Genomic DNA, 25,972 nt, shown 5'->3' with positions numbered 1-25,972 from the left:
ATTAGTTTGGATTTTCTCGTTGCTGGGTTGTCTTTAATTATTATTTAAAGGTGCAGCGTGTAGTACCTGCTCCAGACCAATAGGGGCAGCATTTCACAACTACTACCGCGTCCAGACAATAAACATTTACTGTCATCAGTTACAAAAAGCCAACTACAAATGAACAGCAGTGCATGAATACACAACAAATGAACACTGCTGTCTTATTCTCTTCACGTGTGGCGTCGACCTAATGTTTACGTTAGCTTGACGCCATTTGGAATGTTTTTCAGTACGTGTGTTGTTGCACTAAAGATACGTTTCTCTAAATAGAAATAATTGTATTAAATCCAAAGTGGCAGAAATGAGAAAGCAACGAGTATTTTGGATTCATACTTCCCACCACCAGGTAACTACTTCGCCTGGCGTGGAGTGTGTTGTAGCTCTGGGAGTCGCAGCGGCCTGGGGCCTGGGCCTACAGAAGGTTTGCTAAACTGGCAGGGAGGCGTGGCGGTCCAGGATCAGACCCCCGGCGCTATAATTCTGGCCATATCTTACACTTGTTCATCTCAATCAACCCAGCTGCTGCACTGTCTGGAGAAAGTCTGGAGATGATCGTGTGAAAGGTTTCTTTAGTTCAGTACTTTCGCTGTTTTGTCCAGACATTTGCTCCGGCTAAGTGGCATGATTATATCTTCCAATGGAAGACAAACGCAAATAAATAAACATGTTTTATAGGAAGTATGACTGCATAATGTGTTGGTTAAAGAAAAATCACTTTTAGTTTTCGCTTTTCTGAGCTATTACACAGTACACATTAACTACCTGCTGACAGTTTACATTCACCAGCGTTCATACAAAAATGTAAGAGCTACTTACCGTATGTTTATATTTATATATATATATATATATATGTATATATATATATATATATATATATATATATATGTGTATGTATATATTCTACAGACCCGGGTCTGTTGTTGGCCTCTTGTTACATAATATGAACCATTTTTAGTAACTGACGCTTGGCGAGGAGGAAGGGATTACTGTCAGTTGGCTTTTGCAGCAACTGAACTGGGAACCTCTCGGTGACAAGACTCCCCTCAGGAATGTAGGAATTTAAACACCAGAACAACGGATCTATTAAAATGTATAATTCCCTTATTTATAAAAACAAAAAGCTTAATCGCTGTCTGTATATGTTTTCAGTTGATCGGAGTTATCCTGTTCATTAAAATGGAGTCTCGGGCCACAGATGATAAACCAAAGCAGCATCACTGTTTGCTTCAGCGCTGCCGATGCACACTGGACACGTGCCAAGAAAGCTTCAGGTGTTGAAAAGTGATTCCATGTTTGTTGGACCCACTTGCTCTCAGTCTGCCATGTGCACCTCTATTTTCATTATTTATGACCTACTTTTCCCAGCATGCTTTGGGATAACCCCCAGAGGATATGCCTGAACTTGTTTCATCCAGCTGTAAGCTCGTACCCGTTTAACAGAGTGATGTTTTAAGCACTAATATGGATTTACCAGAAGATTGGGGTCATGCAATATTATCTTCACAATTTGTGTTGGGGTGAATGACGAGCATTAAAGCTCAGCGCTGGTTTGGAGGCTGCAGTGTTGATGTGCTCGTCCTTCTCTCTGGAGACACGGCTGCCAATTCGTTCCACATCACAGGACCGACTATTAGTTTCTCCTGGAATGAACCAAGTGCATTGTTTATGGTTAGCCATGTGAGCCTTTAATTTATATTAGATTGGAGATTTAAAAGTTTATTTTTTTACCAATTAGTTTTCTAATATTGTGAATCAGATCACATTATTTTAGCTACCAGGGCCGGTTTGTATTATTTACCAATAGTTAAATAAAAAAATGCATTTATTCTTGCAAATATTAAAGTAATGTACGATGATTAATGATCTTTTCTTCTGTGTAGCTTGTGGCAAGTCGATGCCCGTTTGTCCAGTGTCTTCTTGTACAGGCTCCAAACCTCGTCTGGAGAGGCCTTCAACGGGTCATCCGGAACACTGCTTCATTAAAGATGCTTTAATTGGAGGCTTATTTGCCTGTGAAGGGTTTGGAAACATTGGGGTTAAAGGCAAATTCCTGAGCGGCGTTAACATGGACGGTCAGCGGGGGCAACAATATGAGCAGCTCCCCTGCAGACCCCCCACAGAGAGACCTACAGATGGATTTACAGGTACAGAATTACATTTGTAGACATTGACACGGATAGATTACATTAATTAATGTAACTACCTTTAGAGAAAACAACACAGCTGCTCTGAGCTAAACACAAATACAACGTTTGATGTCAGTCCAGAATCATCTTTAGTGCACTTGGGGCCCATTTTGAAATGATAACAACATATGTCTGCAAAAAAAGGCCACTCAATTGAGTTTATTTCAAACTTCATACATATAAAATACCCAATTATAAAATATATTTAACTTGTATTTAAAGAAAAGGGGGGCGGGGCTGGTCAACACGGTTCGATCACAGAAGCAAGGATACAATAAATAATACAATCATTGCTTTCCTTTTATGGACCAACATTGTTTGTAGTTTTAGTAGTTAACTACACATGCACATGTTAGTCCATGCTAAACATAACCTACATACGTTTAAATAAGCCTCTCTTCTGTCTTCTGTTAAACCTTTACAGAGCAGTGGGATTAGAACACGTGGCCAAACTGAAACGCAATTGACTGATTTCAGGATTCCCACGTGTTGTTCGGCAGCAGAGTTGCCACATGTAGCTTTGAGCGTTGGCTTCACTCCAGTTGATGCATGAGATCATTTACCTGCCTGTGGCTCCATTATGGACATTTCAGTGTGAGAAACATGAGTGTAATAGAGACGCAGAGGGTGAGCGTTTGGGAAAACAATAACGCGCTCTCCTTCTTCCACACAGCCAAGCGCGCCACTCACGGAGTGGGGAAAAGGAGGAGACACACACACACCTACATATTTACATGCCACACACACACACACACACAAAGAGAGAGAGAGTGGTTGTTGCGGCAGAGGGCGCAGCGGAGGTCTGTCTCCCGTGTCGGTTTCCAGCTTTCTGTCATTCTGTGTCTTTGTGCGTAAAATCGGCAGAACCGACGGAATCACTATGATGACCAAGGTCAGGAGTTTCTACTGCGCCAGGATTTGATTCACAGATCTGGATTTACTCACTTACTGGTAAATGGCTTAGCGCAAAGACTCCGGCGGGACACTCTGAATTTCCACCTGGATTAATGTTTCGACCATGAGGATACCTGCGTTTGGAGTGTAGGATACGCTGGTTAGAAAGTAGTGAAGTAGCAAATACTTCAAACCATCAATAACCTACAGGTACGTCGACATTATGTTAATAATAATGATTATTTTATTCTTTGTGGAGTTCTCTTCATATAATCATTTCATGCTGTGCATTCTGTGCGTTTTTCTTCTGGTTTGGATAAAGTGCGCGCGATTTACTGACCATCCTGTCTGGTTCAATGAACTTAATTTAGATGAGACTCAAAGCAGGCTGAGAGTCTCTGTGTGGGGTGAAAGTCCTTCACTGGACCTCAGACCTGCTGTCAAATGGGGTGTCAGTGTTTCAGCAGGGGGGCTCCCTCATTAGAGGTCAGAGGTCAACTCACATGGTCAAGTTGGTAGAAGTCGTTTATTTTTTCCCTGACTCAGTGTCCCGAGGGACTGTCGAGCAGAGGAATGTGGTGGCAGATGAAGAAGTGCCAGGATGTTGACATTCCCGGGATATTTACAGCACACAGCTATAAAAGCCATTTTGATATTATAAACACTTCACACTAAGAAGATGGTATTCTGTAGATGGATATTGATGATTAAACGAGAGTTACTTTGGGGTTTGATGCTCCGGTGCATCCCGACCGCGGCCACACAGTTTGTGTTGAACATGCCAGTAGCACTCAGGTGCATGCTAATTTAAACTTCTCTGCTTTCACTTAAGTGTCCAACTTTAAGAATCCAGGAGCGATGCAGGACGCCTGTGTCTGGATTGTCAGGTATTGTTTCAATGACTTATTTCTTTAGAGGTCTTTGTCTTTAAATGTCTGTGTTTCTATGTGTTCATGGAGTCTCAAGTATCAGCAGTAACTTCTGTCTGTTTCCTGCAGAGCTTCCGTCCTCCTGCTGTTGCTTTGGTCGGACCTCCTGGACTGCCAACACACAGCAGATCACAGGAAGGTGAGCAGCAGTTGTGCAGCAAGTGTTGCTACTGGAAGAAAATAAATCTGTGTTCTAGCATGTGTGAACTGTTTGACACCCACATGATGGAAAACCTCCCTTAAACATTTCCAGGAAGTTCTTATTTTGTTGTTTTATGTATTAGTCTAATCACAAGGTTGGCACAGGCGAGTGGAACGCGCTTCTCGTGGGAGATGGCATGCATGATGTGTCTTGTTGGCATAGATAAATGGCGCACTAAATTATAGACTTTTAATTCCTGCTTCTGTCCCAGTATGTGTGAACAGTGAGAGTATTCCCAGGGGGAACCTGACCGTGTTGCTAATCTGTTAACTTGTAACAAGAGCATGAGTAAAAAGAGAGGGCTTATGTCAGCTGTCAGCAGAGCACCTCTTGACCTCTGGAGCTGCAGGCACCACATGGAGGAAAGTAGTGGATGCACCTCGTGGACGAAGCTGACTGACTGACAGACTATCCAGTCAGGTTAGAGGGGGGTCGCTGCAAGTCGGCTTCATGTGTTTCCACCGGGAGTCCAGCTGTGTGACCTATGGCTGACCCGGGAGATGACAGTAGCGTTGAGTTACAAAGGCTGAAGCAGGGTAGAGGGGAGGGGGGGGGGAGGGTATCCTGATCTGAATAGCTGCACAGGCTGATTGACAGGAGAAGCACTTCCTGCCAACTCTCCCTACTGCTTCTGTATTCTCTTTCCATTCGCTGAAAGTCAAAGGCAGCTGAGCGTTACTACGTCCATGTGTTTGCCCAGAGAGGTTCCTCTGAATGGAGACAAAGTGCTCCTTAAAGAGCGGGATTTCCACGCGGCTCCACGGATAAAGCCGACTTGGCACAGGGCTTCTCCTGGCAGGTTCCTCAAACAGAGAGTGCAGTGATCACTGCTAATACGTCCCTGGCAGAGTTGCATAGAGGCATAGAGTCAACAGTGAGAAATGCAGGTAGCCAATAGGGAACAGGCCACTAACAGACACCCAGTAATCAGCCATATCAGCGCTCTGTAACCGTGAACAGAGGTCTTTTTCATGGACAGTGGTGGGGGGCAGAGGGGCAGGATAATCATGTTGATGAGATGAGGTCACTGACTTGAGCTTTTATATAAGGCCGTGATCTGGGGAGATTAAAGTCTTGCCGATGGAGGCTTTCCATCCATCCTTGGCATTCGCTTTGTGTGGCAGTCTCCCGTTTTTCTGCACTCTGCGGTGTCGCTAATCTTGGATGTTTCATCTCCATACATGTTTCTCAGAGGGAAGAGCCCCAACAGGAGTTCAGGGCAGAGCATGGGGAAGTTCAGGGCTCCTGGGGGGCCTGGGGGCCCTGGTCAACCTGCTCCCGGACCTGTGGGAGCGGGGTACAAGAGCAGAGCAGGCCCTGCCTGCCTGTTTACACTCCATCACAATACCCCTCCAGAAGAGCTGGTGTTCACCCGCAGCAACCAGGCCATGTCATTTCAGCCCTGCGGCCGACAGTTCCTCTGCACCGCAACGCAGGCAGGTCCTCCAACAGCAGCAGTCGTGGAGCTCAGAGGGAGGAGACCCGGCCTGGTGGACGCAGGTACTGTATCACCATCCTGCACAGGGGGAGGATTAACTGGGTGTTAAAATCACCTGCAACTGGAAGTTTCTAGTGATTTCTTTCTTTTATTTAATTGGTACGAGCTAAATAATTACACTTAACAGAAGTTGATGACGTAACATTACAACCTCGCGAGAATATTTAAAAATAAATGTGGGAAAAACAACAATTGGACAAAAGGAGAGAAGATAACAAAGTAAAACAATGGATCCATTCAGCAGCTCACCGTCTCTATACCCCCAAAACCAAAACATACACATGACATGGCACATAAAATAATGTTTCCTATTGTATAACCCGTTGTGCTACATTGCAATGCTTTGCATTGTTTAAAGGAATAGGCTCTGCAATGTATTTTTTAGGAAACTTAAATTCAGAATAAAAGCAATTGTTCTGGAGCTTTTGGAAGGAGATTAGTTTGAAGCGGCGCTCTCCTCCACCAGATAACTATCGGTAGCTTTCGGCACAAAGAGCTCTGCAAATAGGTGCAGTATGTGTAATACATAATCATTTATTTAAGATGAGTGTTACATTTTAGGCACTAAAGAAATACTGTGAAAGATTTGTCTGAAGTAATTTGGACATCATGCTGTCAATAAAGAACTTTCTAAAGTATTTGTGGTTCTTGTCTTTGTCAAGATCTGCAAGTTGTCATTGAGCCTGTACGTCCGTGCTGCATGCTGAGCAGCCGCGGATAAAAGTGGCTCTTTGGAGCCATCGCTCTGGGCCATCTGACTGCCCTTCAGTCTTTCATGGATGAAGTCAAAGGCTCGGCTTGCGCTTGGCAGCTTTGCGACCCGCTTCCTGTTGTGCTTGCCTTTAAACAAATAGCACTGACAGCTGAGTAATGGGGGGGTTTGTTTGAGTTGGAATCTAAGGAGCCAAATAACGACAAAAGCTCTGCTACTGTGATCTGGACGCTTCTCAAAAGACGTGACAGTTTTCTCAGAAGAAGAACAAATTTAACTAAAAGATGAAATATAAGAAGGTTTGCATCCTGATGGCGTCTGTTGTGAAACCTCTAGTGGGTATTGGGAGGGTGAGCACATGGTATGTTCTGTAGTTTGACAGGCGATAACTGGATTCAGTGTTGTCTAGAGATGGTGATTGGTAGACAGTCATTGCTTTAGTCATTGATCTCCTCATGTGTGTCTTCAGGAGGGTCCCTCACATCATCCCGGGGAGGTACGGCTACGGGACAGCTCCTTATGTTGCTCCATTGCAGACGGACACAGGCCGCAGACAGAGACGCTCTCCTGCAGCTGAAGCCCACCAACACTCCAACAACCTTCATCGCTACAGCCGACCCTACGTGCAGCCAAGGGCCCAGCAGCCCAGAAATAACCAAGTGTGGGCCCCCCTGTACCAGCCGGGATCAGCCAACCAGGAGCCACCATCAAGCGGCCAGACGTCTGGACCCCAGCAGCATCAAGAGAGACCCTACAACCCCCTGCCGGGTTCCCGCTGCACAGGGGAGCAGGCTCACTACAGGATCTGCAACAGTAATGTATGCACATGTGCTTCTTCTTCTTCTTCTTCTTCTTCTTCTTCTTCTTCTTCTTCTTCTTCTTCTTCTTCTTCTTCTTCTTCTTCTTCTTCTTCTTCTTCTTCTTCTTCTTCTTCTTCTTCTTCTTCTTCTTCTTCTTCTTCTTCTTCTTCTTCTTCTTCTTCTTCTTCTTCTTCTTCCTGTTAGTTTGATTTAGCACAATTTAAAAATACACACACATAACTGATAACAAATACAATACAGAGTGCAGGGAGGCAGAAGCTCATCAGTGATGCACCAGCTGTGAAGTGTGGGGGTGTTCTCTGCTTATCTGAGCCGAGGTTCTGGAATCCATCCTGTGCATTAAAATAAATGGTGTCTGGTTCTGTATATTGTCTCCGGTGTGCGATGAAGCAGACAAGGGGCTTGTTTAGACAAAAGAGATTTGGGGGGGGGGGGTGTCAGGGAGGTTGAGTTACACCGGCGAGTCGTCATAAATACTGGAATCCAAGCCTGAGCTACAAGCACAGGGTTAAAAGTGTTAAACATAGGTCATCTGCAGCAGTGTGTGTGTGTGTGTGTGTGTGTGTGTGTGTGTGTGTGTGTTCCATCCTCAGGCCGTGTCCTCCATCCAGCAGACACATCAAGGCTGTTCAGTGTTCTTCGTACAACAACCAACCGTTCATGGGCAGATTGTACGAGTGGGAACCTTTCAACGAGGGTACGTTATATTATTACTTGTTTAATGTTATTTGAGCTGATGAGGCTTCAAAGACACGTATTGTGAAAAAGTCTTTTTTTAATCAATCTTTTAATGTCGCAACATCACATGTGTAGTTAGATGTGGAAGACCAATCAGAGCAGACAGAGAGGGGGGGGGGGGCCTGAAGAGCCTGAAGAGCGTTTCACACACAGTATGAGAAAGAAGAAACTTTGAACCTTTAACAAATAAGCAAAACAATGAAGTTGCGATAACAAAAAAACTCTAAATGATGGTAAATAGTAAATACCACTAAACACAAAGTACAGATTAGGCTGGGGGGTAACAGTCTGGTGAGTTGACTGACAGACTCGTGTATATAAAGAAACCCTCAAACATTTTTAAAAGAGGGTAAAGAAACTACTAAAACCACAGTCTGTCTAAGAACATGTGTTTAAGAAGCCGCTGTGTGTCACCACACACACTACACAGGTCACACTTATTCAGTTACCTCATCGACTGCTCAACCTCTGCCCTCCTGAGCTGTGTTGTGACGTCAGCGCTGCAGTATGTCACCTGTCTGTACGCTCGATGAGAAATGTTCCCTAATACAAACCCTCTGACCTCACTCACCTGAAGTATCCAGGCAACAGTCAAAACACCTCCTGAGATGTCACTTCTCCGAGAACACTAATGGAAGCAACAGGCTCCAGATTAATATCCTGTCAAACACGTGTGTGCTTTGAGATCTCCTCTTTGTGCTGCAGACTTTACTGACGGGTAACGCAGATGTAAAGATTAAATAAGCTCAGGTAAATGTACGACGTTGAGTCTGGATTATTTGACACCCATCTTGAACAATGCTTAGGCGTGCTCTTGCACATCTGTTTAAGAAATACTTTGCTTTCTGGGCTTATACTATATCTAATTGATAAAGCACCTGAAGAAAATGTAAAGAGCAGGAATCCTTTGTGGTCTGTCACTGAAACAGAATCACAAAACTGCTTTTAAACTCATTTGTTTGCATTTTAAGGATACACTTTCTTTAAACCTTTGTGCAGCGTGTCATGCTCTGCCCAGCGGGATATTATGAATTTGTACTTGTTGATCTTCTCAGACACTTTGTGAATCATAAAGTAAAATCCACTTATCACATAAACACATTACTTCTAAACTGTTGTTATTCAGCGGCCGAGGCACAAATCAAACCATAAATATTGTTATTTTTTGCCAAATTAAATGTTGTTTAGTTGTTTTGACTACATAAAGTTAATTAAAGCTCCAGGGTGACACCATGTTTCCCTTTGCCGTGCATGATGGGATTTTTCACTGACCTCTCATCTTTAGGGAAATTGGGTATTTGAAGGCTTTAATATTCAATCCCTACAAATACTCTACATTTATTATTCATATTAATAATTGTCATCCTTTGACTGCATTCACTGAACTCTACAAATACTTCTATTCCTTATATTTCACAGTCACTATTGAATTTAATATAACGATGTGACGAGATATAAAGATGTAGATGGTGCTGTCAATCACATGACTTTCATCCTCTTTTATCCACTTTAATCTAAACGATATGCTTTTACAAAATCTCTTTTCAGTTCTCGGGGATCAGCATTGTGAACTCAACTGCCGGGCCGTCGGGTTCAGGTTCTACGTGCGGCAGTCGGAGCGGGTGATCGACGGGACGCCGTGCGGGAAGAACGATACTTCTCTCTGCGTGGCGGGAAAGTGTTCGGTAGGCCTCTCCACCAACCCTTCTTTAACATGTTCAACCTTTTAGTTACAAGCCAGCATCTTAGCTTTACTCTATGACTGTCCACGTGGAACACAATACATTCACTAACATGAGCTCCATGAGCACATAAAGTGTTGCTGAGGATGTTTCTGCAGGTGTAGTGTTGACTGTGAGCAGCAGAGGGCAGCAGAGGGCAGCATGGCCTCAGAGTGAGCGTGTAACGTGGAGGTCAGGAGGAGGTTTCTACTCCTCTGGGACAAAACAGGAGACCTTGGATCTCAACGTTGGACATTTTTGTACTTCTGACCTCGTATTTAATGTGAAAACAGACCTGTGAGCATTGAGTTGGAGAGACATAAGTCGCTGTTATGTATTCAGTGTCACTTTAGCGTTCTTTTGATCAGGGTTTAACTAAGAGAAATAAGAGAAAGAGCTCCTTAATGTCGACCTCGCTCTGTTAACCTCCGTGCATTTCCCATGCGCTGTAATCCAGCGACAATCTTTGCAACATTAAGATTTAATCAAGATAGAAAGCCCTGTGATCTCTGGCTTTGGCCTTGATCACATTTCCTCTGTTAACACACGACATGGTGATCTCACGCCTGGGAATATTATTAATAACTGAAGCTGTGATTTATGAGTCTAAATCAAGCAATTACACTAAAACTAATGATCTGCAAGTGGTAATCGTTTATTTCCCTTCCTTGGACTGCCGGCTGGTTCCCACTCATCAGTAGATTCCACTGCACGTTTGAACAGGTGATAATCAGAACCACTCATCGAAAGCAAACGATTCTAACTCACATTTTGAAGTTGCCGCACGTAGAACCTGAACCCGACGGCCCGGCAGTTGAGTTCACAATGCTGATCCCCGAGAACTGAAAAGAGATTTTGTAAAAGCATATCGTTTAGATTAAAGTGGACAAACGTAATGATGATGCAAAGTAAGAGATGTCATTGCAAGTATATTGGTAAAAGAAAGACTTTAAGCTGCACAGACACTCGTCAGCAGGACCCTCACGAAGAATGAGGCTTGTTGGACGTGTCAGTCATCATCGGCCCGTTAGAATCAGCTGCCGGTCCGCCGGGTGCACTCTGCCTGACCCATCATCATACTTCACACCTTGTGATGGCTTTCAAACACTTTTGAAAGTAATAAATAAAAACAATAAATGTTTACATGACAACTTTATAAAAGGTGTAATTTCAGCCACATTTTATATATATATACATATATAAAAGTGTTATATATTATATGTTATATGTTATTATATATATATATATATATATATATATATATATATATATATATATATATATATATATATATATATATATATATATATATATATATATATATATAAAATACCTCCATTCAGACGTTCTTGGTCCCCAGAGGATGAATCCGACTAACTTCAGTGACTTTTCCCTCTAGCGCCACCATGAGGTTGATCTTAGTGTTTCAGGAAGAAGCGTTTACACCTAATGCTGTAAAGATGTTTAAAGTCTCTAGAGGATACAATCTAAAACTTTATCTCCAGCAGCAGTTCAAAATACCAAAGTTGTTAAATTCTTGAGTTTATGACCAAATACCTGTGAAACTGAAGCCGTTCCCCCGAAGCCTCAGCTGCACTTTGTGATAGCTCGAGATAATTAGCAATATTGCAGATTATACCTGCTAAATATCAACATGAGACGTGAGTACTTCGACCTGCTGCATTAATACCTCTGATTCAGAACCATCATGTCTAATTACTCAAACTGCAGAATCCAGCAGGTCAGAGCTCGTCCGTGCGTTGCACAAGTACACACGAGTATCCTGCATATTCCTAAAACACATTGATGACGTTTTCTAAGAAACAGCTACTTGTGTGTGTGTGTGTGTGTGTGTGTGTGTGTGTGTGTGTGCAAATAAAGTACTTATGATCAAAGGTACTTTTATTATATAGACACGATGTAGTATACCTAATAAGATATTGAATGAATCTTAAGTTTTACATTTAAATTGTCTTATAGCGTCACATATTGTCAAGTACTTTAGTTAAGTACAATTTGATTTGATTTGATTTTGAGTGTTTGTGATAAACTGCAAGATGAAGTTTCCTTTACGAGAAGATGGAAGATGCATCGTCACAAAGATGAAAACTGTTTTTCTGAAGAACTCATGAAAAGTTGACTTTTTAGAGACACGTGGTTCAAACAGGACAAAGATACAAACGTGATGATCTTATAGAATCTGATGCATCCTGTACATTAAACCTTAAACATCTACAGCAGTAAAATGCAACATGCACATTAATGCAGCAGTCATATTTATGCAAACTTGTGTGTGTGTGTATATGTGTATATATATATATATATTTTTTTTTTTAAATGTGGAATATTCCAGTGCAAGTGGAGATTATGGCTTGCAGTTGTTTTTAACCAGGCCTTTAACCTATTTGTTTTATGTCTTTGAATTAAGTTAAGTTACATCCGCAAAAATATAGCAACTCACTGTTTTCTTCTTGCGAGTTATTTTACCACACAGGAGTATCTGGAGGTAATTTTAGTTTTGGCTTTCATATCGGTCCCATTGCGGCTCTCTGCTGCAGGTTGCGGCACTAAACCATTTTTTTAGATACTTAATCATGATAATGAAACATTAATTCAAAACATTTGGACTGTGGAAATGTGGCTCAATTATGTTGTTATTTCAACTTTCCACACAAACCAAACCACGTAGGTTGCGGTTGTAGGTTGCGTGCTTGTTGCGGAGACGCATTGCTGCTGATTACAGAGGAAACACTGTCTCAGCCCACAGTTTGTGTGGTCCCTGCATGAATAACAACCCAGCTCTGTCCATTTGACCTTTGACTCCTGGTGCCACTGCAGGTGTCCATCTCAGGTTTCACAGTAACACACATTCAAATTGGCCTGTCGGAGAGAGACTCACGTCTAACTAATGAGGCAAATCGAGGTCTTTTACGGTTTGTTCTCTGTAGTTGTAGAGCTCTGATGTGATTTCATCCTCATCTCACTGCCTCTGTCACCGAGCCTCAAGGATCTGCTGTCTGCGAGGGTTTGGTGACATCGTTGTTTGTCTTATGGCTGCACGATTATGACCAAAATGATATTCACGAATAGTTAGATCCATACTAAGTGATTATTCCTTGACGTTAGGCACTAAATAGTTTTCCTGCAAGTGTACAAATCTTTGTTTCAAAATAAAAGCTCTTTAGGATCACTTAATGTGTAAACGCTGGACATGTCTGACAAATCACGCGCGTATACGAACACTTTGAAACAGCAGCTCTGAGGCGCTGAAACCCCCCTGAAAGTTGTTACTCGTTTCAGATGAACAGTGAAAGAAAGATCCCTTTATGGTGGGAATTCCATTCAGCGGCGACTTCTCTCTCTTTATACCAAGGAAGGGCATTTGAGAAGGGTGTGTGTATTTTTAAAGGCCGATGACTGACCACACACTTCTCTGCTGGCGGTGGTGGGCCCAGCTGAAGGTACAAGTCTATGTAACGTGCACTGCTCGAGACCCAGAAGTGAGTTTGCACTACTTCCTGCATGCCGCTCTGCACAGTTAGGTAGGAGTAGATGATGAAAGAACGGGGAAAGCAGTTATGAAAGCTAAAACTCTGGTTGATATATGTGGATGACAAATGTGCCAGATATAGCAGGAGCCCAGATGTTTTATTTCAGGTTCTATTAGCATTAAAGGGATAGTTTGGATCTTTGAAGTGGGGTTGTATGAGGTACGTGTCCACAGTCATACCTGCAGTAGATGACTGTCGGTAAGCCACCAGTTTTGAGAAGCAGAACACGGGAGTTGCCGGTCTACCGCTGCCTCGATCGGATATATATTTCTGTGTTATTGCGTGACTTTGGTGAATCTAAACTAACAAGTCCTGTGTTCTGCAAGGTCAAATGACTGTTTTAATTTATGGAGTGTAGTAGCTTTGAAGAGTGCATAGATGTTTATGACGTATTTAACCTCGCAGAACACGGGAGCTGCTGCTCTGCCGCTGCCTCGTTCATCATTAGTTTGTGTTATTGTGAGACTTTGGTGATCGAGGCAGCGGTAGACTGGCAACTCCCGTGTTCTGCGAGGTAAAATGATTGTTTTGTCTATGGAGTCTGGTGGCTTTGAAGAGAGCGTAGCTAACGGCGTCAGTTCCCCGTCAGAAAGGTCTGACGGCAAGGCGGTGAAAATATTCTAAATATAACGTACAATTAAACTAATATAGATTGTTCAGGTTAGCTGCTTCCTTGCTGGTTCTCCTGTCTTGGGGCGTGCCGCCCGCCATCGACTGTAAGTAATACACGGACTTACAAGTACCTCATACAACCCCACGTCAAAAAATACGAAATATCACTTTAATGCTTACTAATAAGCAGTGCAACATTAGACTGACAGATGTTGGCATGGATTTTGATGTATCGTTCTTAATAAAGATGACTGATAGAATGAAACTGCGTCCGAGCCAGCGCAGTGCAGAGGTCACAGCCACAGCCTTCCTCTCTGACTGGCGTGTTTCCCAGCACCCAGAGCGAGGCTCAGGCCCAAACTCTTCAAACAACATCTCAGGCCACTCCTCACTTCTCTCCTCTGACAGCTGCATCTGTTTTATGCATTCCCCGTTGTGGTGGCCAGACAGACTTGTTAAAAGGGGGATGAGTGCTCTGATATACAGCCTGCCTGGTGAAGACTGGTGGAGAAACCTCAATCCCGTCTCTGTCACGAGAAGCCCCAGCTGCACGCTCACAGGGTGTTCCCCACCATTACCCACTGCAGATGGTTATGGATTCATGTCAGCAGAACCGTCCTCAGTTATCGCACATATGCAGTAATAGTTATGATGGGTATTTGCTGAGGAAAGACGCTGTCTTTATCATCATTAGGCTACTTGTGGCATTTTAACTCACGTATTGCATTACTTGCTAAATGTATGTCTTGTTTGAGCGTTGGTCAATATCTCAATGGTTTGTACCGATATTCGTTGTTCCCTGATGATGTATCCTCGCGACTTTTCATGAGGTTGACACCTGTGGTTCGGAGTGAAATGTCGGGCTAACCAGTGGATTTGATTGCCATGACATTTGGTATTACCTAACTGACTTCTAGGCATCTATCCACATCATCAGATCAAACATTTAAATGTGTCTTTGGTTCATAAACAAATGCCTGCAAAAGTAATGACAATCACGTCAGCCTTAGCTGCAGCGAATGTTAGCTGGCTAACACGCTAAACTAAGATGATGAACGCGTAGACTGTATATAAGAAGTGATGCTCACCATTACGCGACTCATCGGTTTGTGGACTACCGCCTTGAAGCCTCGCGTTTGGCTTTTTTTGCCGTAGCCATCTTGATTTTTTTCAAAACCAGAAGTGACCCGAGAGGGTGGAGCTACGCACAACCAAACGCTGAGTTTATAAGCGACCAAAATGTTACAATTAAGTTTCATAAACTGAAAACAGACGGTGAAAGGGTTTAAATTCTAAAACAAAAACACAAACTACACCGCTGTAGCGACCTGTCAATCACAAGGTAGTCCCGCCCTAAAGCATATCGTCTATTTTACTCTAAATGGACATCGTGCAGTATAGAATAAACTAGAGATTCAGACTCATTAGGACTTAGATTTCTATACAGCATCTATACCAGCAGAGTCGCCATTTAAAAGAATGCAATTTTAAGGCCCTTTTCCTTCTCGGAGGTTGGCGCTCGGATGAACATTATAAACATTATTCATTGACTGCTGCGCCTAATTACAACCTCACAGAGACTCTTCGTCAGTTTGTCCACAAATGTTACACAAAATAACTCTTTCTGAAATATATTGGTTTGTGATGCTTGATTTATACCTTGAATAGAGATAGTGTTTCTTCTCTGGGGAGTCAAAGGTCGGGTTAGGCCACAGCAGCCGCCCTGCAGTTTGTTAAAGCTGTCAGGACGGCTTGAATATGAGCATCAGTTGGAGGATAGTTAAGACAAATGGTTTTTTAGAAGTGAAGATGTGAAAGAGATGACAGATTGATGCTTTTAGTTTGACCTTCCTGGACCTTGATGAGCCCTGCTGTCCCCCCTACTGGCTCTTACTGGCCCACGGCGGCCCCTCACTGGCTCTATGTAACCTGTGAAACTCCAGCAGGCTTGAGCGCTCTGGTTTCGGGGGTCAGACACTTGTTTCTGCACCGCCACACCTCGGCTGTGCTCATAAAGTCTGTTTTCAGGAGACGGGGGAGTGTAAACCTTGTGAGTGGGGCCTCCTTCACGCTGTGGAAAAGCAAAGTGTTGATGGGATCCTCGTTTGATGTGTTTCCAGCGCACTTCGGGGGACACTTCTGTCGTTTTCCGTCTCTTAGTCCTGTTTGCAAATATACAAACAAAGTGAACTCGTTCAAATGAATGTCTGTGTGACTGACAGTCATTTCTTTCAGGCTTTGCTACATCAGCTGTGTTATATTTTCATGGTTCCTCCGGGGACTACCGGGGACTGCAGGAAGAGTAAAAGACAGCTGTGTTAAACTTCCCTTTCCTGCTAGTATTCTGTTCAGCACGACAACAGCTGTGCAGAAATAGAGAGACGTATTTGCACAATCAGATCCATACACTTTTCCTATCCCTGTTCTTAAACTATATGACCATCACAAAGACCTGCTAGATTATGCACATATGAAGGAAATGTAGCAAAAATGAGCAAAAAAGAACGTTGAAAAGTTAACTGTGTTTGTCTGTCAGCAGAATTACAGAAAAACTACTGGCCCGATTTCCATGAAGCTTAGTGGAAGGGTTTAGCATGCGAGAAGGAAGGACCACTTAACTTCTGGAGCAGATCCGAGTCACAGGGTGGACACATTGTTAGCATTGTGAGAAAGGGCATCTGTGCTGCATTCATTAATTCAGGCTAACAGCAATCAACATGTTCTTCATGGGAGCATCCAAGGAGCACATGAATGCAGCATCGACTGGGTGAAAGTCTGCGCTCTCCGAGTGCCATTCTAGTTATTATTAGTATTTCTTCTGCGTTCCCCTCCTCACAATGTGGCCCTGCCTTTCCATGATCATGATGCATCTCCGTCACCGCACGCTGACTCATGATATCATGATGTGTTCCGTATGTGTGGAGACTAAGCAGGTGGACAGATGGCCGCTAAGATGGATGTATGATGGTGATTTGGAGACAGCTGTTGATGTATAGTGAGCTACTGACACACAGCTCTGCAGTGAAGTGTGTTTCAAGGGCAGAGAGCAGCGTCCGCTCTGATTTATGAGGCTATACTATACGGATACAAGCTTGTATTTTTAGCACTCAGCGGTCACACAGGTCTTCCTCAGACAGACGGCTGTTGACAGTGATTGGCTGCTATCAGGGTGGCTGTAAACTTTAGCTCATTGTATGTCTCATCCGTTTGTTTGGAATGTCAGATATCTGGAGCACTCGATGTGTGCTGAGCGCTCACCGGGCGCCTGGGATTTAGGGTCATTTGAGAATAAGATAAGAAAACGTAGGTGTCAGTCAGTGGATGTTGCACACACGGTGTGAATAATGTGAGACTTTATCTGTGCACCGTCTTAATTAATGATAAATGTCTATTTATGTGTGTTTATATGTCAGCTCTATTGACACAATGCAGCTGTATAAAGACACAGAGAGAAATGAGTTCACACAGAACTTATCTGGTTTGTTTGTTCGTGTGTCGCAGTGTTGCGCTTCACAAAAGCTTCTCGTTGAGGTCAACATGGTTGAGTAAGGAACGGGCCTTGAAGCCTTTACAAGTCAAAGTCTGTGTCTAATCTGTTTTCACAAAACAGAAGAACAGAAGTTGCCACAGAACGTTCAAGCCTTTTCTCTTATCACGTTGACGACACCATATATTATGAAGTTGTGTGTGTGCTTGGATTGTCTAAGTTCCACTTTTAACAAGCACCTATCAGCTTTAAAGATGTCACAAGTCTATCTGTATCTATAGGCGTCAATTTAAGGGTGCTCAAAACAGAAGAATCCCCCCCCCCCCTCCACAAGTCAGACCTTTCCGAATAACCACAGACTTGTAGCTATACATATATTATAGGGATTATAGATTCATTAAGAAACGACACATTATAGTAAATGCACAGGAAGTAACAATCATAAAGCAAGAGGACAGTCCGACGCCACTGGTTGGCGTTGGCGTTACTTCTTTACGATATGCCGAGCAGAGTACGCCGGGTGGAGTTTGCTATCGTATCAATGTAACCTCGGCCCTGACGCTGGAGCGTGGGGGTGCTCGGCCTTGGTGCACACACGCCTGCATCTTCACACTGTGAGCAACATGACCAACAAAACCCCGACAGTCCAATCACTTCCTGTAACGCCGCAGAGTGACACATCCTGTTCTTCATAATGTTCCCAGTGACAGGTTGTTCATTTCAGCTGTTTAATATATACTATTTAATATCTCTTCTGCAGACTGTGTCGTCCACCGCAGGAGACAAACAGAAACCGTTACCTCAGCCACACCTTGCCCCTCCCCTCTCGACCTGCTTTATTCATTACCTCCCTCCACTGTGCTCCTGCATTTTTCAGTCAAATGCGTTGCTCAAAGGAAACAATCATGGGACCAACATGCCTGGCTTTGCTGACTAATATGAATCCCAGATGCACAACACATCATGAGTTTTCTCTTCATACTTCCTTTTCTCAACGTTCACTGTTCTCGTCGAGGTTTAGAGGAGACAACACGAATGCAGAGGTTTGGAATGTGATTGAAACACAATAGAGAATTGTTAGAGAAGCTGCCGACACGTGAAAGTGTGTGTGCGCTGCTGCGAACAACTGGGGGGGGGGGGCTGCATCCTCGTTACACGTCCTTCAGCGTGTGTGAAGCATGATGTAAACTAGATTACTGACAGAGGAATTGCAGCTGCCAGGTAAAGTGTTTCCCACCGAGGCCACACCTGCTAAAAGTGTTAGATGTTCTGCTAATGAGCGTTGGATTGAAACATCCTCCGAACGGCCGACAGACCGTTAAAGTGACTGCGTGTGTGTACAGTAATGTTGAGCCCACCTGCTGCAGAGCGTGACTCTGACATGTGTGGGTCGGAGACCGGGGGAATCAGGCGCCTGGAGCCAAGGTTGCTTCAGGGCTGACCCACAAAGACCCCAGGGTGTACCGGGAGAGTAAGTCTGGCCCCGCCCGACCTCTGGGCGCTGTGCCTCCATAATGAGACCTGTCCAGATCAGAGGGAGCACGAGACGATGTGTGTTGGTTCATCGTGACAGACGGGCTGCTGAAAAGAGCCGATCCCTTTCTGCACGTCTGCAGCTGCTTTGACAGCTTACTGTGCGTACTGGGTTGGGGGTTGGGGGTGGGGGGGGGGGGAGGTGATGAGTGGTTTACAAATGAAAACAAAGCAGCTCCAGAGAGCCATTCACAGTTTCTCTCCACTGCTGTGTTGCTGGTGTTCAAGACCATGAATTGTACCTGCAGGAGCTCCTCACCCCTCAATCTCCCCCCCTGGACACTCAAATCTTCTTCAGCCTCACTCGCTGTTTTTAAATAACCCTAACACTCCTGTTCCTCCCTGCCTTCCCCTCGCCTCCTGTTCACATGTGTTTCCCTTAATATTGCACGATTGTTTTGTGTAAATTGAGTTTTAACGTTTTTAAACCGCTTTTATGTGAAGCACCTTGAGATGTTGCTGTATTTAAAGTGTGCTCTATACATTTAATTCATTATTATTATAATATATATATATTTAGTTGAGAAAGCCCCATGACATGCGTCTCTTGCTGCGCTTCATGCACTCAGTGCCTCGACTTGCTTCACAGAGCAAGTGTCAGGGTGTGATTTATTAAATATAGTATCAACATGCATATCATTACCAAGCAAATATTTGGCAATCTGTTCAGCTGACTTGTTGCGCTCATGAATCTACAATCCCAAGCTTCAAAGTAGCTTTTTTAATGGGGATATAATCCTGTGAGCTGCTGTTTAATCCTCCGAGAGGACGTACTGGTATAATTCTGTGCGCACAGGTGAATGCGGTACAAGCTCATTACTGTCATTGTCATTCACTAAACAACTAATCACAATTTAAAAGTGTCATGATTGTAATTATATATAGTATATTAGTCACTAATTTACTTACAAGAAAGTAAATGTTATTTGCAAATAATAAGAAATGCATGTGATGTTTGTACCAGCAACATGCCTGGAGTTTAATGTATTGAACATAATTACTATTTAAATCCCAGTTTCTATATTTCTGTCATTCTTCAGCCCTGTTTACAAACATTTTGAAAATGTTGAATAAACGCAACTCATTCAAACTAATTGACAACTCGATATCAAAAGTATTCCTTTGTTAATAATTTCATACATTAGTTGCATCAGTTTGGACAAAGTTAGTACGCAGAGAGAGTTGAGCAGACGCCACGCACCTTCGCGACCTGAAGGGATCAGAAGTAAGAGAAGATGTTTCTTCCTCCACGCCCCTTCAATGACTCGGTGTACAGTGTATAAACATCGCTCAGTAAAGTATTGCATTAGTTGTATTTCTTCTTTAACATTGCATCATCTCGTCAGTCCATCTGTTTGTCCCTCTCGTCTCCTCTCCTTGTGTTCGGCCCTCTGAGACGCAGCCTGTCAGCGCGCACAATAGACGCTGCAGCAGCCTGTTGTGGTCTCCGTGTGCCGCTTCAAGAAAGGAAAGTTCTCAATTATCTCAAGCTTATTCCAGAAGTGTCTTTGTGTAGAAGCGGGTCCAGCCAGAACGTCCCCGACTCGCTCAGTCTGTAGATATCATTTCATGAAGAAAATAAAGCAACTATCCTACTAAAGGATGAAGAGTGCACTTCCAGTGTATGTCCTGGTCAATTAGGGTTTAATGTCGTGGAAACAATGGTGGTGCAATAGGAAAACCATGTGATGAGCCGGGTCTTATTGGCTGCAGCAGTTGTGCTTCCAGCGTTGCAACGTGGCTTGTTATTAAGTATTTGGTGGTGGGGGGGGGGGGGGTGGGGGCTGTGTGCAAAGAGGGCAAAGGGATGTTATTGTTTTTGCGTTTTTGTTTCTGCATCTTGAAAGTGAGCAGAAACAACCAAAAGATGTTTTTCATATGGAGTTATTTCCACTTCAGGATGTTCATGAGACCTCTGGACTTCATCATTTCCCGCTGTTTTCTGCTTCGTGTTGTTAACAACCAGAATAAAGGTTATGTCCTTTGTGTAATTCTGTAATTCCTATTTGCTGACATCCGTAGAAGATGGCAAGCCCACCTGCCAATTATGTCAACACACTTTTAACCATAGTGCTTTTGCTTCACATTAATTTCAGCCCAGCAAGAGTTTCCTACCGCTCCTACTTTCTCTGTCACATCGAGAGCGCTCCCCAAAGCTTCCTCTCTGGGATCCAGCTTACTGTCAGCAGTAGCTGCCACACTCTCCTCTCTGCCTCCTTTCCCTCCCGCCTCCCTCACCCTCCTATTCATTTTCTACCTCTCACTCTCCCTCCTCTAACAGAGCCCGTTCCCCCCTCTCTCCCCCAGCTGCACCTCCCTCAGCTCAGTTTACAAGGGAGCTCGTAGAGATCAGCTCTGTAGTGAGAGTTTTTTGGCATTCTCAGTTACAGAGGCAAGGAAGAGGCTGACGGGAGCAGCCCCTGGATCTCTGTAGAAGCTTCAGTGACTGGTGGAACGTTTCTGTGGCCCACATGAGAGAATGCTGTCAGGACTGGCTCTTCTGCTGCTCGTCTGCCTCCACATGCGTGTGCAGGGGAAGCCGCGGTCACAGTCAGGACCGGCTTCTCCTCTGTTGGGTCCTGGAGGAACCTGGGAGAGCGTGGGGATTCCCATTGATGCCAACGCTCTGGCTGTAAGAGTTGCACAGCACGATGCGGCGCTCAGTGTAAGTTTCTTTTGGACTCTTTGCAGTCAGGTTTTTTGGAAAGTGGTCGATATGCCGCCGTGCATGCCACCAAGAGAAATCTGTGCATTTATTGGCCTTGGTGATTAAAGTTGATCTGATTTAAGCCTCTAATTCATTTACAACCGGTGTTTAGTGCTCGTGGGCAGCACTGGACATTGTCACCCCGTAGCCTTCTGATCCTGCGGTCCAGTCACCGTGTGGCTGTTTTCACCGTGGCTCCGCTCGCTCTCTGAGAGGTTTATTTTTCCACAGCACATTCACAGGCTACTTGTGGGATTAGATTTCCTCCACTAGTGGAAGCCTCTGTGAGTCAGGCCTGTCCTGGGACTATAAAGATGTACTTGGAACTCTATTAGGGATACACTGCGAGCCTGAATTAGCCTGTCGCTGCCTGTGGCTCTGCTCTGCTAGTTCTAGCTCACCTGTGTTTGCTGATGATTAATGAGGCTGCTGTGTTGTGCCTGCAGGTCTTTAATGCAAATGTGTGAAGTGCCAAAGTCTCCATGAGAGTGCCAGCTTTAGATGACTCTACATAGCTATCAATGTTATGTAAATGTTGGAATCTGTCAAGGCACAAAATGTGTGTTGAGTTACTCGTGTGATATTTCCTGAGAGCTCCTGCTCGGATGTTAAAGTAGTTTGATAGAAGTCAAACCCTTAGTTTGAGTTACCTTTCTTTAGAGATCTGTCAGGTAATGGAAACCCTTCCCTTTGACACAATGAGAAATCTGTTTAAACTGTATAAGGAAATACTTTAAGTTTTGTTTGTGTTATAGGAGAGAAACATTATATTACTTTTATTGACCGGAAAGTCATTCACAGACGAAGTGCTTTACTTGTGATGGGGTTAACTGGGTCACTGAGCAAACTGTTAAAACTCCAATAACAAACATTCATATTTGGGAAGAGTAGAGCTGCGTAAAAGGAAATGTCAACACCCGTCACAGATATAGAACATATAACAATCCATAGTGTTTAACCATGTTGTGCAGCTGGGGTCAACGAGAAGAGACAGAAGTAAACGCTCATTAGCTGTCGTGAACATGTCAGTTCAAAATCATGTTTATTAGCAAATAACAATGAATCAGTATCAAGCGGACACGTGCTACAATCAGCGTGAACTCAGTTAGATCTTTGCAGCTCATGTCAAAATAACATAATGTGACACTCGTCATCGATGTAAGTCTTTTTGTGGATGCTCCCAGTGGGAATGAAACCCATTACCTCGCAGCCTTCATCTCCCGCAGAGACCGTTCGGTCATTCTGTTCCCAAAACAGTGCATCCAAAATCAGAGACGTGATGTCAGGAGAAACCCTCAGCGTTTTTATGGCTGTAGATTCACCACGCTCGATGCTATTTCTGAGTGTTTTACAAGCATGGGAGCCTTTAACGAAGAGGCTCTGAGCTGCGAGGGCAGTTTGTGGGCTGGACGAGGCCTCTTTTTACTGTTGGGGGGGATCAAAGGTCTTGCCACTCAGGCCGACGTCTCTCTTCACTGCTCGGCAACAGATGCTCGCAGCTTGTAGGATGTCCTGCAGATATCATAGCTTGATGTGAGTTTTGAGAAGCACGACCGCCACTAGTTTTGACCTCGGCTCATCTCTTCGTACGTTACAGTTAATAATCCCAGTTTGTCTGTGTTGCCATTTTGGTTTGACACATGTTGCTATCGGTTTCTTGAAATGCTGTGTTGTGGAGAGTGGAACGCTGAGTGATTACGACCCAAAACACCAGAGCTTGTGTTTCTGTTTGTGGTTACAAACCACGGTTAGACTTCTAGTTAATGGTCCCACAATACCAGAGCCAGGAGTGAAATCTGAGGGGAAAGAACACATTGAATGAATTGCATGTTTTGAGCTATTGGTGAAGTCACTTCCTCCACGTAGTACATGCAGAACCGGGCCACAGTCGGAGCTTCATTCCTCCTTGTTTCCAGTTGTTTTAAAAGGAACATCTTGTAAACGGGGTTTTAAATAAGCATGTGATGATATTGTGGTAAACCAGAAGCTACGTCCTCACCAGTTGATGAAGAAACAGTATTGTTCTTGTAGTGTAGAGTCCTGCAAGGGTCCAGTTTTGCAAACCCCCTCCTGCCTGTTCCCACAAAGCTCAGCTCAGTCCCCCGCAATTATCTTCAAGTCAAATCTGAACCCGACTCATTAACATAAGTCCCGCAACTCTACGTTCTTAAATCACAACTCCAGCAGAGGAAAAGTCAGAACAAACACAATCAGTGCCGAGCTTTCAGCAAACAAATCATTCTTGCACAATCATTTTCATTTCTGATTTCTCCCAAAACAAACATCTTGTTGTTAGTTCATATGATTTCTTTCCGTTACACAACTTAACTGCAGGAGTCGGGTGTAGAGAGGTAATAATAATAATAATTATAAAGTATGATAAGGACATATATAAGATCAGACTTTTCATTTAATTTGAACCGTGTTTATCTGCGGTGACATTAGCCGTGGTTAACTCTCAGGACAGAACGCTAACATTAGCTGAAACTCTGTTAGCATCCAGCAGCAGCTTCCACGCACAGGGTACAAGTGCTAGTTGTTTACGTAACCTTTTTTTAAGAACCTTGGCTCTTGGGCTATATGTAGTAAGCGTACAATTACATCTCATGGTAAAGCTGATAAAGTAAAACTGCGTTGTAGTCACTAAAACTCACCGAGAATGAAAACGCAACGAAGCCCAAACATTTATTTTCATTAACTCGAGAGAAACAACAACAACATATACACAGATCGGGCGGCTCAGCAGAGGTGAATGTTTATCGCACTGCTAATGAGCAGGTGGCACTTTGTATGTACGGTAGCCTCTGACTCCATATGAAGTTGTGTGAATGTTGACATGTACTGTAAAGCGATTTGAGTGATTGCAAAGGTTGGAGAAGCGCTTTATAAACGCAGGGAGCTATAACAACATGCTTCTTGGTCATAAATAACTCAACATTTAAATTGAATAACCGACATGGCACTTTGTAACCATTTCTTTAAACGCGCTCTGTGAAAGAGTGTCCGATTTCTGGGCGGATTATTCCACTGCACGGCTGCACTGTAGAGAAATGTGTTTGTGCTCATCAGTATTGAATCGAACAGGCATGAAGTTAAGCTACCTCTTGTAAATGTTTGTTTAGAAAAGATCCCCTTTAATGCTTAGCGTCTCTCTTACTACAGCGCCATGCTTACTGCTTCATTATAGGCTTTAATTACAGTTGCTGAGCTATGATTGGACAATCACTGTTTGGGGGAGGGGTTTAGTGAACTGTAAAAATCCTTCCACATAATATAGTGCTGCAGGATGACGGATTTCTGTAGGCAAACCTGGAAGTTAGCATCGACATAAAGTAAACGTTCCTTTAGGTCAGGGGTCTGTGGAAGGGTGGGACTTCGCTCCCGACACACACACCTACAGTCAGAGACAGAGCGGAGCACGGACCTCTTCAAGCCTTTTCTATACAATATACACAGTAGGGGGTCCCTGCTCCACGCTACACCAGTTTGGGGGTCCTTGGCCTGAAAAACGTTGAAGACCCCTGCTTTAGGTTATTGCAGAAAGAACAAACATTTATGATCCTCACAGGTTTTGTTCAACAGGATTATCTTCACAAATGTAAACGCAATCGCCAGAAGAAACAAGCTAACGATAGGCTTTAACGTCACCGCCGCTACGCTAAAGGCGGACTCGTGTCGTAGTTAACTGGACTTATTCCTGCAGCACTCGAGACCAACGAAGAAGAAATCCATTTTGTTTTAGCTCATACTTTAATTTGATGGATTATATTTAGAATATCGACACCAATAGATTAAATCACACCCCGTGTGTTCATCAACATTATATTTAGTACTGAACGATGTGTATTTCACACGTGTAACAGTAAGTCAGGGTTAGTAAGTGCTTCAGTCCTTAGTGATAATGTCACATGTGAACTTGATGACAGTGCGGCGTCCACAGATACAGATGTGTTCAAAGTGCTGACTGAAGTAAAAGCAGCGTTCGCTTCACCCGCTCATTAAAACCAGTTAAAGATCCGCAGCATGTGGGAGGCAGATGTCAGTCGCGGTGACAACCACAGCTTCATATGAAAGAGACGGGGGTAATCCTATTTAATCACAACCTAAACCAACATTTAAAACCTTCTTTAATCATCATCTTATTTGATTTTTATGTCCATGAGATGTGATCTCAATAATGTCATTTCCAGACTCGGCATCGTGTCTTGAGGTCACTCCCGCTATAAATTCTCTGTCGGGATGATGTTGCTTCTGCTTTCTCAACCTGGAAGACAAGTTGGGGCCATATTGCATTTCCAGACGAGGTAACAGCTGACCAAGTCATGATAACTTCATTGGC

The 25,972-nt window shown here is 43.7% G+C and overlaps 1 protein-coding gene across 3 annotated transcripts in view; it reads left to right on the top strand.

Annotated features, from left to right (window-relative positions):
• Positions 1-2,007: 2,007 nt before the first annotated feature.
• The window catches only part of thsd4 (thrombospondin type 1 domain containing 4), a 40,309-nt gene continuing 16,344 nt past the window's right edge, over positions 2,008-25,972 (top strand). Inside the window, exons 1-7 of one of the 3 annotated variants that reach the window (XR_003831907.1) lie at positions 2,008-2,186; positions 3,955-4,009; positions 4,121-4,190; positions 5,446-5,753; positions 6,933-7,282; positions 7,880-7,981; positions 9,571-9,707. Coding sequence is in view for 2 of the 3 variants with exons in the window: in XM_029426811.1 (XP_029282671.1) it covers positions 2,108-2,186; positions 3,955-4,009; positions 4,121-4,190; positions 5,446-5,753; positions 6,933-7,282; positions 7,880-7,981; positions 9,571-9,707 (1,101 nt within the window). In the remaining variant the exon portion in view is untranslated. Of the gene's footprint in view, positions 2,187-2,966; positions 3,333-3,954; positions 4,010-4,120; positions 4,191-5,445; positions 5,754-6,932; positions 7,283-7,879; positions 7,982-9,570; positions 9,708-25,972 lie in introns of those variants that run through there. The other 2 variants (XM_029426811.1, XM_029426812.1) reach the window with 2 other exon arrangements.

Source organism: Cottoperca gobio, unplaced genomic scaffold, assembly GCF_900634415.1.
Source record: "Cottoperca gobio unplaced genomic scaffold, fCotGob3.1 fCotGob3_240arrow_ctg1, whole genome shotgun sequence".
Lineage (NCBI taxonomy): Eukaryota > Metazoa > Chordata > Actinopteri > Perciformes > Bovichtidae > Cottoperca > Cottoperca gobio.
The sequence above is the reverse complement of the archived record's forward strand: the minus strand, read 5'-3'. Positions and strand labels throughout refer to the sequence as shown.